This window comes from Nicotiana sylvestris, chromosome 7, assembly GCF_000393655.2.
Source record: "Nicotiana sylvestris chromosome 7, ASM39365v2, whole genome shotgun sequence".
Lineage (NCBI taxonomy): Eukaryota > Viridiplantae > Streptophyta > Magnoliopsida > Solanales > Solanaceae > Nicotiana > Nicotiana sylvestris.
Window position 1 is genome coordinate 42,291,562 of NC_091063.1, and position 15,585 is coordinate 42,307,146.

The window sequence follows — 15,585 nt, forward strand, 5'->3', positions numbered from 1 at the left end:
GATGGGAAAAACAAGCAACAGATGCTAAGATACAGACTCGACTTATGAGTACATTATGGTTTTGACAATTTGTGTCCGCGGGGCATCGTTCGGCCTCGCCGCGGTCCTAGGTGTGAGATCCTTCTCAAGTTGCTCCAACTCATGCATGGTCTGCTTGACATAGCTCATTACTACCGAGAGGACGGTAACGCTGGTCATGTTCTCACATCGTAGGCATCGTCGGGTGATGGCATGTGCAATGGCCTTGATCCTATCTCTGGTTTGCTTCTTCTCTATGAGTAGGCGTTTTATCTGATCGCTACATATCTTGAACATCTGAGCATCCTGTATATGCTGATGTTTTAGTTGTTGTACTTCTAACTTCATCTGGGCCAACGAATCGTACCAGTATCTGCTCTCAATTTGGAAATCATGGGCCTGATTAGCTGCTTTGATCTCAAGTGTAGCCATCTCTCTCTTTATTTTAGCAACAGTTTTCTCGTGATCGCCTTCCAATTGATTCAAGTGTCGGCGATGCTTATCTGCTCTTGTATCCCATTGTGCCCTGAGCTCTGCTATGATGTTTTTAGATTTCTCTAAATCCTCTTGCCATTCCCTGACTTTGCCTTTTAGCCTTTTTATCAACTGCTCATCTGCTCGACGCCTTGGCTGCTTGTCCGCATCTATCCTTGTCTGTTTGATCTGGGCTTTGAGCATTTCATTTTCCTGAATCAACCTATTTCGTTCTCCCAGATTGGTAGCAACTTGCACGTTGTGATCATATTTTAGGCTTTCCACTTGTCGCTTTAACCTGCTGATTTCGGCGCAATAGCCTCTTTCCTTTGCTAACCAATCCCACTGCCTTTGCGATGATTCGGTGAAATTCCGGATGTGGGGTCTCTTAGCTGGCCTTTCATGCTCAAGTTCCCTTCTATACCATGCAAGGTAACCTGGCGCCGTCTCTCCTTTGGCTCGATCCCGCACGCAAGTATCTGATTTCAAATATTGACACTCACTCCAGATTTGGCGAATCTTTGCTTCTGGGAATTGTCCGTTAGGACTTATCTCAACTGCTTGAGTGCTAAGATCTTCCTCATGAGGTACTGTCTGGCATCTTCCGAACTGTCTCAAAACTCGGCAGGGTGCGTAAGGTTGAATGCTCTTAAGCCCCATCAGTAAGAAATGAGTTTTAGCTGCCGACATATATAGGATCTCATCAACAGGCAACCATCCTAGCGTCCATTGTATTTGGCTGGCAGTAAGAGCTTGAAAGAACGAGGTCCATGCCAGGACTCCTTTGGGCAAACTGATCTCTTTGGTTCTCGTGTAAAATTCTTCTATGCAAGTCTTTTCCGGGGAACCATGGCTCAAAATCTCGGAATGATGGCAGAGGTGCTCGGTCATCCATATTTGTAGGAGCAAGTTACAACCTTCGAAGAAATTTCCCCCAGCTTTACAAGCTGTAAGAGCTCGAAAGATGTCAGATACCACCATAGGTGCGAGAGTACTGTCATTTTGTGTGAGTAAAGTGCTGACGACCCCGGATATCTTCAAATCAATGTTTCCGTCTTTCCTTGGAAATACCAGAAGGCCCAGGAACATCATCATGAAAGCTACCCGTCTGTGTTTGTCCCACTTCTGACGAACACCTTTGCTGCACAGTTTGTTGATTGGATTATTGAATCCCCCCTCATGACCGTACCTATCATATATGAAGCATGGAGTACAAAATCCGGCTGCCAGATCCGGGTTGTGGACCGTTCTGGGTATCTTCAATGAATCTAGGAACCGATGTACCGTGACAACTCTTGGGGCGACCAAGTATTTTTGCCTCAACGGAAGTTCAGCATTCCCGATGTACCCGGCCATTTCTTCCAAAGTCGGGGTGAGTTCAAAATCAGAGAAATGGAAAACATTGTGCGCCGGGTCCCAGTAGGTAACCAAAGCTCTTATGATATCTCCCCGAGGCTGGATTTCCAACAAACCCACGAGACCTTTCAGATATTTCTTGACCTCATTTTGTCCTTCAACACCTAGATCATTCCACCATAGCCGTAACTTGACAGGGATTTTGGTCATTATTGAAAAATGTTCATTTTGCATCGTGCTCATCCTGCACATTTATTAAGGTGATTTTAACAAAAATGACTTGACTCAAAAATATTTTACAGAGGGGATCAAGTTTTGAACACAGCCTTTAAACACTTCGGGGACGAAGATTTTAAGGCTGTGTGGGTCAACTGGACAAAAATGCTAAACAAGACCCAAAGGTGGTTGTTTATGCAAAGTCAGCCTTCCGGCGTCCCTTTTCGGGAACATTCGGCTATTTATGACAAAACAGCATCACTTGACTTATTTATGACTCTTTTAAAATTTGACACATCTTTTTCCTTTTTTTTCTTTTTTTTTATTTATTTATTGATTTTGGCTATTTTAGCAAAAATGAAGTTGAACCCGACGAGGGTTGCCTACGTATCTCACCATCCGGTGAGAATCAAACCGGCGTAGTTCGGGATATCGTGAATAGAGAAAATCAAATCAACCTAGAAAACAAGAATATATATTTTTATTATATTTTTTTTCTTTTGAAAAGAGATAAAGACTAAAGAAAATATTTTTTTAGGAAATATTTGGACTATTAGTCTGAATTTATAAAAGGTGTACTACGAAAGAAACAACATTTTTTTTTGAATTATGAATTTTCCGTTTTTTTTTACTTTTAAATAAATACCTTCTCTTTTTTTTATTTTGAAAGTGATAAAAAGAAAACTTTTATATATTTTAAAAAAAAAAAAAAAATCAAACTAGAAGACAATTTTTTTTTATATATATTTTTTAGAAGAAATTCCGGCGAGGTTTCGACACTACTCGGACATTGGTTTTTCCAAAAGAAGTAAATATCTCCCTACGCTGCTATTTTTTCCTTTTATTTTTAGAAACCGGTCGGCATGCGGAACTGAAGCAAATAAATGCGCAAAACAAATAGGATGTAGCAGGATGGTCTTTTCATTTCAGGTTGCTAGTCCTAGACGGACCCAACCCCTGTGTTGAGTCCCCTAAGTCAAATGCAACATGATGCAAATAAGCGTTCCTACTAGGGATCCGGCATGAAGTTTCGTTATACTAGGTTCACAACCTGGGTATTTGTTCTAGACTGTGTACCCGAGCGGACAACTCGAGTCGAGGAGGGGGCTACGTACCGGGGACCCGCGAGATCGTCCGGCTTTGTAACTTGTCCGACCTCTTTCTTATTTCAGGTATTGACACTAACAGAATAGGGAGTCTCGACCAGCGAGCTTCTCCCCGGAGGTAAGAAGAGAAGGGTTTCGGCACAGTTTATATACAGTTCAGATAATATCAAAGCGGTAAAAGACAACATTTAGCACGTTATGCAAAAACATGTAATAAAGATCAGATAATAAAGCCAAATATAACAATTATTCTAAGCTCGAATTCTTGAACCCTGAACCAGTGGTTCTGGGTTTATAATCCCCAGCAGAGTCGCCAGAGCTGTCACACCTCCTTTTTGCGCGCCCGCCCCGAAGGATAAATGCGCGAGGGGAGTTTTTCCAATTTAAGTGACAATATTCGAAATGGGATTATTTATTTAATTCAGAGTCGCCACTTGGGAAAGGTTTGGCTTTTGGTGTCCCAAGTCACCGGTTTATCTTGAATCCCAAATCGAGGAAATTTTCGACTTTTCCAAATGAAGTCTGCGAACCAGAAATTCTAAGTAAGGAATTCTGTTGACCCGAGGGAAGGTGTTAGGCACCCTCGAATCCTGTGGTTCTAGCACGGTCGCTTAAATTGTTATAATGGCTAAATATCGGATTTAAATACATGTTGTGACTTATGTGCTTTTATTAAGTTTAAAACCACTTTTATTATTATCATTTATTTTTATAGAATTGCAACGTCGTGAAAATGCATCTCGAACCACGTCACAATCAATGCACCCGTGGTCGTCAACACATTTTGACTCCGTTGAGACTTGGATTTGGGTCACATCAATGTGCACCCGTGTTTAAGAAGGTTAAATTATTAAAGGTGCTCCTAAAGCAACTAGTGTATTGTTACTTTTGGGAAAGGCCATGAAGTTTACTAAACGGCCTGTCCTGAATTCTAAATATTTATTATGTTTAGTTGTTGAGGGCCCCTCAATTTCGCATTTTTATTTGGCGAGGCTCGTCTCTATTTTAGAAAGGATATCCTACAGTGGCTACATTTCTAATGCATTTGTCTTTAAAACGAGAAGGAAAAAGATACATGCTAATTTAATTATATGCTTTGGCCTAAAACGGATTCTTATTAATTTCTGTTTAATTGTTTACAAAGTGAAGAGGCGTCGTACCTTGTGAAACGTGCGAGATTGACAGAATGCTATACTTGTATCCAAACATTTCTCGAATCGAACTTAACTAGACTTATTTAGGCTAGATTAAGGAAATTGAACGCTAGGCATTATTACTAATGGGGATTCGAACGTGCTCCTATATATTGCCTAGCGGTCCTGATAAAAGAACTAAAATAACACAGAACATTATTGTGTAAGGTGGAAATATTCTATCGTATGCATGTCATTATAGTTAAACGGGAATCCAGTCGAAACTTCTATACCAATTATCCATACATTCTACGTATTGTACCATTACATCTTGTACTAACAAACAACTATAAACTAAGATGCAAGAGGCTAAAACTTGATTAAGTATTAACTAACTAATCTTTCGCTACTGAATTACGCACTAATCAATTTATACAAAAGAAGTCAATATACCATGAGCATTACAAAACAGACATCTAAATTTCTTCAAACTCCTTTCACTTCATGCTTTCGAACTGTTACAGTTAACACCAAAAATGGGACTCGAAATGTGTACCTGAATGCTGAAATGCAAAGAAGAAGTGAAGCAGAAGAGTCAGCGGCAGCAGATAGCAGAATAGCAGCAGCAACAACAAAACAAAATAATTGGAGTAGAACCAAAATCCCAGCTAGACCAAATCCCAGAGTGAACCAACAAACAACCAGCAGACTCAGTTGGATTTAGAAGAAATCATGTATTGGACAAACAGGTCAAGACCATTGAAATCAAGACAGCAAGAAGAATGCAATTTATAGTTTTGTCTGTCTGTGTTATCAAACAAAGTTCTTTCCAGTTTTCTGCTTTTCAGAACTGCAACCCTCAATCTCCAAAACTAAATTTTTCTATGTGTATTTTCTCTTTCTCTGTCCGTGTGTGTGTATCTATGTCTATCTTAAAGTCTGTATGCCTGACTTATGTGTGTATGTGTATATATTTTTGCTCTCCTCCTCTTGGGTCTATCTCCCCCTCTCCCTAATCTTTTCTATCCCCTTTTATATGCCTAAAATCAAACCCTTAACAGCCTCTTTGGACAATCAGAACACCCTCCCATGTGCTGCCTTTCTTTTCAGTTTCTACTTAATAAATAAAAACAAACCCCCATGATATTCCCTTGGCAGGCTTACCTTTTTAGTAATGTTTATTATTTCTGAAACTTAAAGCAGAATATGGGCAGCAGAATGTAATCTGACAGCATGTGCTGTCAAATTACTTTAGACTTAATAAAAACCTTTATGCAGGACACAGGTTGTGCATAATGCACATGTGGTGCATAAGTGCACATGTTGTGCACAAGTGCACATGCCCTCCAATTCAGAACTGTAACTAAACAAAACAATCCTTTTACATTTTTGATTCAAAATAACAACTATAAGTAAACAAACTCAGTTCCTAATTGATTCAAGCAAATGTGTCCAGAAGCAAATCGATTGGTTATTGTTTAGACAGTTAAAACTAATTGACGACACATGTCGACTCGACTATATTAATCATAACATGTACAATCGTAAGCCAAAATCAGACATTTAACAGTATCAAGCACATGATTTGAATTGTACTGACTAAGCAGAATTGTACTCGAGGAATCAGTTAATCAGTTCAAATTTGAAATTCAGCTAATTGCACAACACATACATACATACACATTATCAGAACAAGTAGAAGAAGGACTCAATCAAACACCGAAGTTCAGGCAAGGTGGAAAGGACACAGTTGGTAAAATTCAAAAACACAAATTTCACAAAACATGAACAGCCTTTTAAACAACACATGGACTAAAAAAATAAAATAAAGAGAAAACAAAACTTACCTTAAAACTTTGAAAGAAGGAACAGAAAATCAGCTTGTGTTTGAACCGACCCTTTTTAAGGTTGAACGGACTTTAATCGAAGGGTTTCTCAGATGAGAAACACTTCGATTAAGGTCCATTAGACCCTAACCTCTTGGCTTAACAGGCACGGACCAGGCTTGGGGTTTTTAGGTTTTGTGGAAGGTAGATTTGGAACTTGGGCTTCCATGGTTAGATTCGGACCAAACCAAGCATGGTTTAGTCACGAGGGGGGTCCGGGGATTGTCTGGTATGAATCTAGGGCAGATCGGTGTAGATCGAGTTTTTGCTCGAATCTTCAAATGAAGATTCGAGGACCTGGAGGATGATTCGAACTAAACGGTCTACAGGTCCATGTTCAGGGGGTGAGATGGTCCTATGGTGTTAAGGTGAAGGCCACCGGCGTTCATGCCGCCGGCTTTCATGGTGAAGAATACAGGGGCGGCTTAGGGTTTGGAGGGGAATGGGATGAGGACGAAGGTGGGGTCTTGGATAGGGGGGCAGGGTATGGTAGAGGGCTTATATATGGAATGGGTGGGTTGATCTCAGTCGTCGGATCAATCGAAATCAATGGCTTGGATCTGAAGGCTTAGGAGAAACGGTGTCGTTTCATCTAAAGGGGGTTTGGGTTGGTCCGGGAGGAAATGGGTCGGGTTCATCATGGGTTATGAGGAAGTGATCTTGGCCGTTGATCAATCTGAGATCAACGGCCCAGATCAGGCAAGGTTAAAATGGCGTCGTTTGGGCGTTTTTGAAGTAGGCTGGTCTGGACCGGGGCAAGCACAGGTTTTGGGTTGGGTTGTGGGGTTTGGGCCTCAGATTTTGCAATGGGAATTGGCCCAAACTTAACTAGAAACAAGTTTCAAACCCCTCTTTTTATTTCTAAATTTTTTTAAACATACAACCTAATTAAACTAAAAACTAAACAACATTAATCAACACTTAATGTATTTATTACATGCATACATAAAAAAAAAATGTTAAAAGTAGGTAAAATTAAACAAGGCAAACAAATCAGGACAAAAAATGCGGATTTTTATGATTTTCTATTTAACAAACCGGATTACGGTTCAAATTACGCATGACATCTATATTTTTTGTATTTTGTTTTGATAAAAAATAAAAATTGGCAAAAATCATAAATAATTAACAAAGTGCCATGTAAAATCCAAAAATTGCACAGCAGGGCCGTTTGTTATTATTTTATTTCTTTTGGAGCGATTGTCTCGTAAAACAAAAATCACGTGCTCACAAAGAGGGTACCAAGAAGGCATCCCGTGACTTCGTAATTGCAGACGAAGCCACAGAGGAACTGAGAGCCAGAATCTTTTCCACTCAGAAGGATGGGGGTAATGGCAGAGAAGTCTGTGGTGGAATAATTACGATTTACAAAAGGCTTATTGATCCAGAAAGTGGGAACTCCGGCTGTAGAATTCCAAAGACTGACATTGAAATTCCACGGCGTACTGTTTGGATACAGCAAACTGAGAAGAAAAGAAAGTGAGATAAATGAAGAGAATAACAGGAAAATGCAGTCTCCATTCTGCAGTCATTGCTTTCTAAACGAAGCCAACAGCAAACTTAATGCCTTTTTGGGATATATGACCTTGTTGTGAATGTGAACAGTTGAAGTAAAATAAATCATGCAGAATTCCAAAGTGATATCTGTAGTTGTATTTTGGCTCCATATATCAGTTTCTATTAGAGTGGATCTCTTTTTCAATCTTTGCTCAGTAGAAGAGCTTCATTTAATATCTTCCATTCTGTTGACTTCCAATCAGCAGCCAACTTTGACTATAACAATGATTTCTCAATTTATTTACTACAATTTGAAAGGGAATCATGTTCGTAGATTCCTTTAAAAGTAAAATGTAACACCCCTCAAATTTATAAAAGTTTCAAGATACGCTAATTATAGAACTAAATTATTATTATTACTATTATTATTATATATATATATATATATATGTGTGTGTGTGTGTGTGTGTGTGTGTGTGTGTGTGTATACACTTAAATAATTGGATATACAATTAGGGAAATATTAATAATTTTAATATTATTAATTATTAAAAGTGAGTATCATTAATTATTAGTTAATTCAAAAAAAAACAAATAACAAAAAAATTGGAGGACAAGCTTAAGCATGAAAGAAAAAGGCTTAAGGATTTAAAGACTTGCCTTTGACGTCAAAACTCAAAAGGGTCCAAAGAATAAGCAACAGAATACTAACACACAAAAAAAACAGAACGCTGCTCTGTTTATGCAGCGAACGCAGGAAAGGAAAAAAAATAAAAATCCTAGGGTTCTTTACAAATCACTAATTCTTAAACTCAGGTATGTGAATTTCTCTATTATCAATTACCCCACATTTGTAATAGGTAAGAATTGAATAGGTAATTCCTTTCTTCCTCTATATCACCAATAACAATAAATCTCATGTTTAAGTGTGAAACTTTGAAATTAATTAAAATGCACTGGTTGTTGTAGAATCAATTGTTTGACAGGTATAAATTGGACTGGGGTCTACGTATTGGCTCAAGGAGTTTTGAGGTGAGTTGATATAACACTTTACTAAAGTTGTTTAACTCACAAAACACGCATACAAGGTGTTTGATGAATTGCTTAAAAGAGTTTATATTTACTTAATTGGAGCGAGTGAGTACCTATTAACTTAGAATTGTTCTAACAAACGTTTAGATGATTTATTATGATATATGTGCATAAATTTTCAGATTTTTATGTTAATCTTATATGCTATTTTCATGTTAAAAATTTATGAAGAAGCAAGAATGTTTAGAAATACTTTTAGATGTTTATTTCATTCTTATCCCATGATTTACATTTAAGGATACCAGCATGAGCATGTACATGATGTTCCAAAAAAGAAAAGATTTAGACTTGAAAAGTCACAAGAAGAAGTTTTAGAAAGAAAAGATTTTTTTTTTGGGAGTATCCTTTATTCTGAGAAGGGGTCATCGTCCAGGCCGAGGATCCTGACCAAAAACGTTGACTTCCTGAAACTACTTGTGCCAAAGTAAGGAGCACACGAGCCGAGGATCTCATTGCTGATAATTTTCTTAGCTAAGCTAATGTATGATTCATGAGCACTGAGAACCATGAGGCGCGTGGCACCTCGTGGATTGGGCCTATTCGATCAGGTTGGGATCGAACCCGTGCCGATCACGCGGTGACTAAGACAGAAACAGGTCAGGATAGTTGGAACTCCCAAAGTATAAAGTGAAGTATTTTTTTTTATAAGAAAGAAAAAGAAAAGAATTTCTTTTAGAATATTCATAAACCGCTATTATGCAATTATATAGAATTATTCTTATAAGCTTTATGTTTTACATGCATTTAGAACCTTTGCTCGTAATGTATATATTATTAAAGTCTCGCCCCCTGTGTTGAGACTCACTGAGTACAATGGATGGTACTGACATTCTCTTTTGGGAACCTACGTTGGTCTGCGGTACAACGTAGGAACTAGATTTGCAGGCGAGCAGGCTACGAGTTAGGACTTCCTTCTCTTCCAGTGCTATTGGTGAGCTCCGCTTTTGTTCGTGGAGTATTCTTTAGAGTCATCTTTATTTAGTTATTTCTTTATTACTTAGAGAACTGGCCAGGAAATCTCATGTCCTGAGCAGTGCGTCAGTTTATTAGTAGAGGCTTCATAGACATAGTCGTTGGGTTAAGATTCAGATGTTTTTGATAATAACTTAGCAGTATTTCATTGGTTACTATAAATAAAGTTTTGGAGTTAATTTATTTAAATGTTTAAATTAATCAAAAGTATTTGGTTAGAGTATTGCCTTGTTGCATATAAAGTTTGGAGTTATAATAGATTTGATAAGCAGAGATGGTTCGCTCGGTCATGTTTAGTGATCGAGTGCCGGTCCCGGCTTGTTCAGAAAATGGGTCGTGACAAACTTGGTATCAGAGCCTTAGGTTTATGGAGTCCTAGGGGTCTATAAAGCTGTGTTAGTAGAGTCTTGTTTATGTGTATGATGCGCGCCATACTTATAAATAGGAGGCTACCAACATTTAGGAAAAGTCTTATTTTTCTCATACTTTAGATCGTGCAGTAGATCCTACCTCTAAGAAATTATCTAATGTATTCGTTTCTCCAAAACTCGCAGAAATGGCTCGTACTCGCAACTCTGACACCGACACACAGGATTATGCTCAGAAACTATTGCTACTATTGTGGCTCAAGGCAGAACTAAAAAGGCTTCAACTCAGAAAAGGAAGGGTAAAACTACAAATGGGGTTCAAGTACCCGGGTTGAACATGAAGAAGGGGTGGAGCATGATGATCCAGTACCTCAAGATCCAGTAGCGCCCCCAACAGCAGCTCCGGCTCAGACAACTATATCTCCAGAGGTGAGTCAGATGTTTAATGCAGTCAACAGTGCTATGGAGATGTTTAAAGCCTTCATGGCCAACCAGAACGAGAGAAGAGATGAGATTTCACCTCAATCAAATAGACAGAACAATTCTGAGTCCTCAAAAGTGAATGAATTTTTGAAGTTGAGTCCTCCAGTGTTCCATGGTTCTATAGTTGACGAAAATCCAATGTTGTGGCTGGAGGGTGTGAAGAAAGCCCTTCGAGTAATGAAAACATTTGATGATGAAGCTGTAGAGCTGGCTGCTTACCAGCTTAGAGATGTGGTTGGCGCTTGGTTTGAGATGTGGGAGAAGGAAAGAGATGAAAATGATGGTTCGCCTACTTGGGAAGAATTTGAAGAGGCCTTCATGGCTAACTTTATCCCGGAAGAGGATAGGGAAGCTAAGGCTACAAAGTTCGAACAGCTCAAGCAAGGGAATAAAAGTGTGCTAGAGTACTACATGGAATTTATAAGGTTAGCTAAACATGCTCTTCACATGGTTAAGACAAAAAAAAGCAAAGATTCGCAGGTTTGTTGGCGGTTTGGCTTACCACATTAAGGATACGACATCAGCTGCAGCGGTAGGAATGACATCTTTCTCCTCTGTTGTAGGGTTCTCCAAGCACTTAGAAAAAGACAGACAACAAAGGAGAAAAGAAAAAGAGCATAACAAGAAAGCCCAGATAGTAGGCAGGTTTAATGGTACATCCAGCGGAGGTGGAAGGGATTCCTCTAATAAGGAGTCATTAGCACCAGCTCAGTCCAGTCATCAGTCAGGTGGTGGGTCTTCCTTCAGACGTACCCAGAGTTATAAAAATCAGTCTCGCCAGAATCAGAATTTTAGGACACCATCCTCACATAGCCAGAGTCATGCTGAGCAACATTCACACCAACAAGGTCTTTGTGGAAAATGTAAACGACAACATTCAGGTCAGTGCAAGCTTGGGTTTCATGGTTGCTATCATTGTGGAGACATTGGTCATATAAAGGCCAACTGCCCAAAGTAGCGACGTAATTTCAGTGGTGGATCAACTCGTCCTTCTAGTTCCTCAGCTAATGCAGTTGCACCACCTCTGGCTCGTGGTTCTCATAATCAGATCGGGTATGGGGCAAGCAGAGGTGCAGATCGAGTTACTCAGGGAGGGAGACAACCCCGTTTGTTTGCTACACTTGATCGTCAGAGTGCAGAGGCATTTGCAGAAGTTATTACAGGTATAGTTTTAATCTGCTGACATAATGCTTATGCCATAATGGATTCAGGGTCAACGTTTTCATATGTGACTCCATACTTTGCAATTAACCTCGGACTAGAACCTGAACAACTTAGTGAGCCATTCCTAGTATCTACTCCAGTTGGCGAGTCAGTGAAAGTCACTAGAGCCTTTAGAGGTTGTATAGTTTCAGTCCAAGGTCGCAACACCAAAGCCGATCTCATAGAGTTAAAAATGGTGGATTTTGATGTGATCATGGGTATGGATTGGTTGTCTTCCTGCTATGCCATATTAGATTGTCATACCAAGATAGTCAGGTTCCAATTTCCAAATGAAGAAGTCTTAGAGTGGAAGGGTAGTTCAACATCGCTTGTAGGTAAGTTTATTTCTTACCTTAAGGCACAACGAATGATCGGTAAGGGGTGTCTCGCCTATTTGGCTCACATTATTAATCCAGAATCAGAACCACCAGCTTTTCAGTCAGTGCCAGTTGTTAGAGAATTTCCAGAAGTTTTCCCAGATGACCTTCCCGGACTTCCTCCCCAAAGAATCTAGACTTCGGCATTGATCTCATGCCAGGCACGCAGCCCATATCTATACCTCCTTATAGGATGGCTCCAGTAGAACTTAATGAGTTGAGAGAACAGTTGAAAGACCTTCTTGACAAGGGCTTCATCAGACCGAGTGTTTCACCATGGGGTGCCCCGGTCCTGTTTGTCAAGAAGAAAGATGGGCCTCTCAGAATGTGTGTCGACTATCGGCAATTGAATAAAGTTACCATTAAGAACAAGTACCCACTGCCAAGAATTGATGATTTATTTGATCAACTTCAGGGTGCAAAGTACTTTTCAAAAATATACTTGAGGTTAGGGTACCATCAGTTGAGAATCAGAAAAGAGGATATATCTAAAATAGCCTTTAGAACTCGCTATGGGCACTATGAATTTCTAGTGATGTCCTTCGGGTTGACAAATGCTCCAACTGCATTCATGCACCTCATGAACAGAGTTTTCAATCCATTCCTGGATACCTTTATTATTGTGTTTATAGACGATATTTTGGTGTACTCTAAGAGCAAGGAAGATCATGCAGAACACCTCAGAATAGCCTTGCAGACCTTGAAGAAGAATGAGCTTTATGCCAAGTTTTCAAAATGTGAGTTCTGGTTGCAGTCAGTGGCATTCTTAGACCACGTGGTATATAGTGAAGGAATAAAAGTAGACCCTCAGAAGACAGAAGCAGTCAAGAACTGGCCTAGGCCAATAACGCCAATCGAAATTAGGAGTTTCTTGGGGTTAGCTGGCTACTATAGAAGGTTTGTAGAGGGGTTTTCCTCACTTGCAGCTCCATTAACTAAGTTGACTCAGAAAGCAGTTAAGTTCCAATGGCCAGACGCTCGTGAGCAGAGTTTTCAAGAGTTAAAGAAGAGGTTGACCACTACACCTGTGTTAACCTTGCCGACAAGTTCGGGTGGGTTCACAGTGTATTGTGATGCCTCCAGAGTGGGCCTTGGTTGTGTTCTTATGTAAAATGGAAAAGTTATTGCTTATGCTTCTAGGCAGTTAAAGAATCATGAAAAGAACTACCCCACACACGACTTGGAGCTTGCAGCAGTGGTGTTTGCATTAAAAATATGGCGACATTACCTTTATGGCGAGCATTCTGAAGTGTTTACAGATCACAAAAGCCTCCAGTACATTTTCAAGCAAAAAGAACTAAATTTGAGACAGAGAAGGTGGCTCGAGCTTTTGAAAGATTATGACATCAATATCCTTTATCACCCGGGCAAAGCTAATGTGGTAACAGATGCACTTAGTAGGAAGTCAATAGGTGTCTTAGCCCATCTTGCAGTACAAAGGCGATCTTTAGGTTGAGAAATTCAAAAACTAGAAAATGATGGAGTTAGATTGGATAAGACCGAAGAAGGAGATATAAGCTTATGCCCTAGCGCAATCCTCCCTTGTTGCGCATGTTAAGGCTAAGCAAGACGAAGATCCGTACTTAGTGAAATTAAAAGAAGGAGTCAAAAGCAAAGAAATCACTGCTTTCACTTTAGGAAGTGACGGAGTTTTGAAGTTGAATGACCGGTTATGTGTGCCTGATGTAGATGGTCTTAGGAAGGCCATAATAAAGGAAGCTCATAGTTCGAGGTACTCTATCCACCCAGGTGCTACCAAAATGTATCTAGATTTGAAAGAGTTGTATTGGTGGAAAGGCATGAAGAAACAAGTAGCAGATCATGTGGCTAAATGTTTAATTTGCCAGCAAGTCAAAGCCGAGCAGCAGAGGCCTGGTGGCCTAGCTAAAGATATAGAGATACCACAGTGGAAGTGGGAGATGATTAATATGGATTTCATAGTAGGTCTACCTCGCACATACCATAAACATGATTCAATTTGGGTTATTGTAGACCGACTGACAAAGTCCGCGCATTTCCTACTAGTAAAGACGACAGATTCCGCAGAGCAGTATGCGCAGTTGTACATTAAAGAAATAGTCTGATTGCATGGTACTCCAGTTTCAATCATATCTGATAGAGGCCCTCAGTTCACAGTGAATTTTGGCAGGCATTTCTGAAAAGATTAGGTACCAAGGTTAATTTATGCACCGCTTTTCATCCACAGACCGATGGCTAGGCAGAAAGGACCATTCAGACTCTCGAAGATATGTTGCATGTGTGTGTTATAGATTTTGGAGGTAATTGGGATGATCACTTTCCACTTATAGAATTTGCTTAAAATAATAGCTATCAGGCCAGCATTGGCATGGCTCCTTATGAAGCGTTGTATGGGCGGAGATGTAGGTCTCCAGTGGGTTGGTTTGAACCAGCAGAGGTTCCGTTGATTGGTCTAGAGTTTGTTTGTGAGGCCTTGGAGAAAGTTCAACTAATTAGAGAAAGACTTAAAGCGGCTCAGAGTCGTCAAAAGTCATATTCTGACAAGAGCCATCGTGAGTTAGAGTTCATGGTTGGTGATAAGGTATTTTTGAAAGTTTCACCAATGAAAGGAGTTATGAGGTTTGGTAAGAAAGGGAAACTTAGCCCTAGATTTAACGGACCTTATGAAATTCTAGAAAAGAAAGGAAATGTGGCTTATAAGCTAGCGCTACTTGTTGAGTTGTCCTCTGTTCATCCTGTCTTTCATGTGTCTATGCTTAGAAAGTACATTCATGATGAGTCGCATATAATACCTGCCGATACCCTAGAAATTAAAGAAGGTTTGACTTATGAAGAGGTACCTATAGAAATTCTCGATAGACAAGTAAGAAAGTTGAGAACAAAAGATATAGCATTAGTAAAAGTTTTGTGGAGTAATCATGATTCAAAAGAAGCTACGTGGGAGGTCGAGGAAGATATGAGGAAGAAGTATCCTTATTTATTTGAGTAACAAGGTATGTGAACCTAGGTTTGGCTTGACATTTATATTTCATATATTAAATACAAGTTAGCAAGTGTTTATGTCCTTCCTATATTATATTTTGTTGTTGTAGTGATTTAGTTTATGCCGGAGTATATTTAATTCATTAAAGTGATTTACTTTTGCTAAAGTGTTGTGCTTTAGATTCTTATTAGTTATTGTGGTACCTCCTTGCCGGAGTGTGAGTAATTAATTGTGGGATGTTCTTGGAGGGAAGGATACCGGGGGTCTATTTGGAAATAGTCTCTCTACCCTAGGGTAGGGGTAAGGTCTGCGTACACACTACCCTCCCCAGACCCCACTAAGTGAGATTATACTGGGTTGTTGTTGTTGTTGTTGTTGTATGGTGCCTATGAATGGCCTGTTATGGTATATTTAGTTGTTGTTGATGTAGTTGTGGTATTTG

The 15,585-nt window shown here is 39.6% G+C and overlaps 2 protein-coding genes across 2 annotated transcripts; both read left to right on the top strand.

Annotated features, from left to right (window-relative positions):
* Window positions 1–10,556: 10,556 nt before the first annotated feature.
* Window positions 10,557–12,318, top strand: LOC138873044 (uncharacterized). Its single transcript, XM_070151476.1, has 5 exons — window positions 10,557–11,026; window positions 11,082–11,482; window positions 11,606–11,764; window positions 11,813–12,139; window positions 12,221–12,318. Exons 1-5 carry the CDS (start codon window positions 10,557–10,559, stop codon window positions 12,316–12,318), a joined length of 1,455 nt encoding a protein of 484 aa, XP_070007577.1.
* A 2,210-nt stretch (window positions 12,319–14,528) lies between these two features.
* Window positions 14,529–15,149, top strand: LOC138873046 (uncharacterized). Its single transcript, XM_070151477.1, has one exon. The coding sequence runs from the start codon at window positions 14,529–14,531 to the stop codon at window positions 15,147–15,149; it is 621 nt and encodes a 206-aa protein (XP_070007578.1).
* The last annotated feature ends 436 nt before the right edge of the window (window positions 15,150–15,585 follow it).